Consider the following 3,995-nt stretch of genomic DNA (forward strand, 5'->3'; position numbering starts at 1 on the left):
CCAAACTTACTGATGATAGTGATAGCGTAGGGTAAAACATCTGGCTGCTCTCTGCTATATCTATTCGAAGATTCAAGTTGAATATCAAATATTAAGTCCTATTTTTGTTCAAATAAGTTTTTACTGCTTTTGTTGAATAAACATGGTTAGGGTTTTTAGGAATCTATCAGTTCCCCTTCACTTTTTGTTGTCTGTTTTTAATTTTTTTTATGGATGATAGCAATTTAGGGTTCCGATGGGGCCTTGTTGTCTGCTCAAATAGTTTTTTATTCTAAAATTTTGTGTTTATTTTTTCATTTATAGTTTTCGGTGGTCCATTAAACTTTATTCTTTTTTGTACTTTAGTATATTAAGTATTGATAGATTCCTTCTAACCTTTCTGTTTATATGTCTGATGGGTCACTTTCTACTTTCTTTTATGGATTACATGTGACTTCAATGAAGAATGGTTGAAAAGGTGGACTTGGTCTTGAATTATGGGGGCAGGTGGGTCTTGAACCCTCAAATAATGTACATTGAAAACCTAAATCACTTGTTGAAAGCCTATGATGTGGATTTGCTGTCTTATATAGACATTTGTTCTGAATATATCAAAAAATGTGGGTTTAAGAAGGTGGAACAACTTCTGATAACTGGGCCTTTGGGTAGATACTTTCTGGTTGAAGACGATTCAGGAATCAGAACACTACAACAACTCTTATCTATCAAGTTTAGTGTGCTTCAATTCTTTGCTATTGATGAGGGTGAAGAACATGTGTCAGCTCCTAGCATAAGTCACCATAATGAACCTTATAGTGTCACAGTAGATGTTGGGACCGATTGTGAGTCATGTGAGGAAGAGGAAGCATATGAACTTGACTCTAGTGATTATGATAGTGATCAATTGGATCTCTTTAGTAAAAGGACTAAAGAAGTTAATGACAAATTAGACAACTATAAAGAGTTGAAACAAGGTATGAGTTTTAAGAATTTGGATGAAGCTAAAGAATTGTGGGGTTTTATGAAATTGCTAATAGAAAGGGTCTTAAAGTTTTAAAGAGTAACACCGGTAGAGTTAGATATAAATGTGATGTCGGTTGTCACTTTAGGTGCTTGATATATAAGGATAATAGAGATCAAGGATTTAAAATTAAGACTTTGGAAACAAGACATAATTGTCTGTTAGCATACAAGAATAGAAGAGCTACTCCCCAAGCTTTAGCGCACTATTTCAAGAACAAAGTCCAAAATAATCCTAAATATAAGGTGAAAGACATGAGGGTGGACCTAGAGGATCAATTCAAACTTAATGTTAGCTATTCAAAGATGAAGAGGGTAAAGAAGCTTGTGCTAGAGAAATTGGACGGTAGCTTCATTGAAGATTACAATAGGTTAGAGGCATATGCTCAAGAGTTGAGGGATAGTAACCCTGGTTCTAATGTGGTGATAAGCATATCTAAAGATACTTTGGCAGATGCAAAAAAAAGGTTCCTTAGAATGTATATTTGCTTCCAAGCTTTGAAAACAAGTTAGAAAACAGGTTTGAGATCTCTTATAGGCCTAGATGGAACATTTCTAAAAGGAAAATATAAGGGAATTCTACTGGTGGCCATGACACAAGATTCAGTGAAATATTTTTATCCTCTTGCATGGGCAGTAGTTGATAAAGAAACTGGTAGAACCTGGAAGTGGTTTATGGAGTTACTGAGAAATTCTTTTGGAGCTTGAAGATGGTGAAGGAGTGACATTTATGTCAGATATGCAAAAGGTAATTGTTTGTCAATTTTTTTATCTGTATGTTTAATTTACATTTTATTTTTAACTGATTTTTTTTATTATTGTAGGGGCTTTTGGAGGCTGTTTCTGCTATCCTTCCAAAAGCAAATCACAGATGGTGTGCTAGCCACAATGAAGCTAAGTGGAGCAAAAATTGGAGGGGTATAGAGATGAAAAAGTTAATGTGATGGTGTGCTTGGAGTACCTATGAAGAAGATTTCAAGGATCAACTGAAGACTCTAGGTGATGTTCATGAAGATGCTGCTAGAGAACTAATACACTACCCTCCTCAAAACTGGTGTAGGGCTTACTTTGATACTAAATGCAAGAACCATATGGTTAACAATAACTTTACAGAATCATCCAATAAATGGATTCTTGAAGCAAGAAATAAATTTATAATCAAAATGTTGGAAGACATTAGATTAAAGGTAAATTTTTATCTTTCTTCTGTTAACTTTTTATAAATTTCCTGTAACTGTTTTAACTATAATCTCCTTTTATTGTAAGTAATAAATTTGTTGAAGAACCGTGAGGAGGAATGTAGGAATTGGAACGAAGAAATTAGCCCATATGCCACAGAGCTTTACAATGATTACATAGTGATTGCAATAGAGTGTAAAGTTGTCTTTAATGGAGATTACGGATATGAAGTGGTTGAGGATAAAGATAAGCATACAATGAACCTTAAATTGAAGAAGTGTACTTGCAGGGCCTGGAATTTGACAGGAATACCATGTCCTCATTCCATCAAAGCCTTAATGTACAATAAACAAGATCCATTAAGCGTGGTGCATTGGTGGTATTCAAATGAAGCTTATATGTTGGCATACATGCATAAGTTACAACCTATGAGATGTGAAAAATTTTGGAAAACTAAGCCAGAACATGCAATGAAGCCACCAGAAGTACATAAAATTGTGGATAGACCAAAGGTAAAGAGAAAAAGAGATAAGGATGAGGCCTTTGAAGAGGGAGGGGGTATGGTCAGGTTCAAGAAAGGGACTTATAATGACATGTGGGTTCTGTAGTACAACATGTCACAACAGAAAAAAATGCCCTTTGGTAACAGTCTTTTTCACATATTTTCTTAACTTACATTTTTTTTTAATTCATAATGTTTTCTAATGAACAACTCTTGTAGGCTAATGGTGAAGGAACTTCCCAAACAGTACAAGATGTGCTCTTAACGGCACCCCAAGACAGTCAAAATTCAGAATTTGTCTTCATGCCTACTCCGGGAGTGAGAATGACCTCTCCTGAACATTCCAGTCAATTTGCTGGACTTCAAAACACGCTTCAACAATCAATTGCACCTTCAATATTAGATGATGATGAATATAAAGGTGAAGATGAAGAGCAAAATGTGATGCCTAAGGTGATATCTGAAGCTAAGACTAGGCTTCAACAAAGAAAATTGCATCAAGAACCTATTGGTACCAGGAAGATTGCCTTCAACGGAGATATAGATGGTGTCAGTGTGCCTGCTGATCTACCCTATTCACCAAAGAATCTCACCTGGAAAGGCAAATCAGCTATGTACTCAAGCCAATGGGTAGCAGACAAGGAAAAAAGAATTGAAAAACTGAAGACTAAAACGGCCATGTATTAGAGTAGTTTGTTCAGTTTAATGACTTTTGTATAAACTTTTGTGTAATGACTGTGAATCAGTTGTTGATTCAATTGTTGATTCAGACCATATTCTTGTTATCCTGAATCTGTCATGAAGGGGAATATGAATCATTTTTTATTATTCAGTTGTGTGTTTATTCGCTAAAGAAGATTATACATTGTTGCGGTTAAATTCAGTTTCTGCATTGTTGTGAGTTTAAAGATTCTGCTTTAAACATACTGTTGCAGCAAGGTTGCTTTAAAGATAGGTCCAGTATGTTCATGAAGATGCTGTCGATTTACTTACACTTTGAATTCTGGTTTTGAACACTATATTTGTAAAGGGTTTTGTAGTTTGAATCCTTTGTACAGCCTATACAATTTTTAACTATGGCTTCTTAGGAGAACAGAAGTTTGATATATGCCTTTTCTCTGATAAATGCAGTGGCTGGAATGATGCCTAACTTAGTTTCTTACTAATGGATGTTGTAGCTTTTCGACAATTTTAATTGTCACAAGAATATGTCTTTCAATTAAAAGATGCCTATGGCTTTTTACTATGGAACAATGCCTATGGCTTCTTACTAATGGATGTTATAGCTTTTCTGCATTTTTAATTCTTACAATGG

General features: G+C 34.8%; 1 protein-coding gene across 1 annotated transcript; it reads left to right on the forward strand.

Annotated features, from left to right (window-relative positions):
* The first annotated feature begins 373 nt into the window (after window positions 1–373).
* LOC108947640 (uncharacterized) lies at window positions 374–3,446 on the forward strand. The gene is made up of 3 exons (XM_018775839.3): window positions 374–1,747; window positions 1,824–2,820; window positions 2,900–3,446. The coding sequence occupies exons 2-3, from the start codon at window positions 2,713–2,715 to the stop codon at window positions 3,365–3,367; spliced, it is 576 nt and encodes a 191-aa protein (XP_018631355.1). The 5' UTR covers window positions 374–1,747; window positions 1,824–2,712; the 3' UTR covers window positions 3,368–3,446.
* Window positions 3,447–3,995: the final 549 nt, after the last annotated feature.

This window comes from Nicotiana tomentosiformis, chromosome 8 (assembly GCF_000390325.3).
Source record: "Nicotiana tomentosiformis chromosome 8, ASM39032v3, whole genome shotgun sequence".
Classification (NCBI taxonomy): Eukaryota; Viridiplantae; Streptophyta; class Magnoliopsida; order Solanales; family Solanaceae; genus Nicotiana; species Nicotiana tomentosiformis.

What these genes read in the sequence shown, in the direction of transcription:
- LOC108947640 (XM_018775839.3), top strand. Translation starts at nt 2,713, where the DNA reads ATGAGGCCTTTGAAGAGGGAGGGGGTATGGTCAGGTTCAAGAAAGGGA. An exon ending in ACAGAAAAAAATGCCCTTTG is followed by an intron (nt 2,821 to 2,899) that starts GTAACAGTCTTT and finishes CAACTCTTGTAG; the next exon opens with GCTAATGGTGAAGGAACTTC.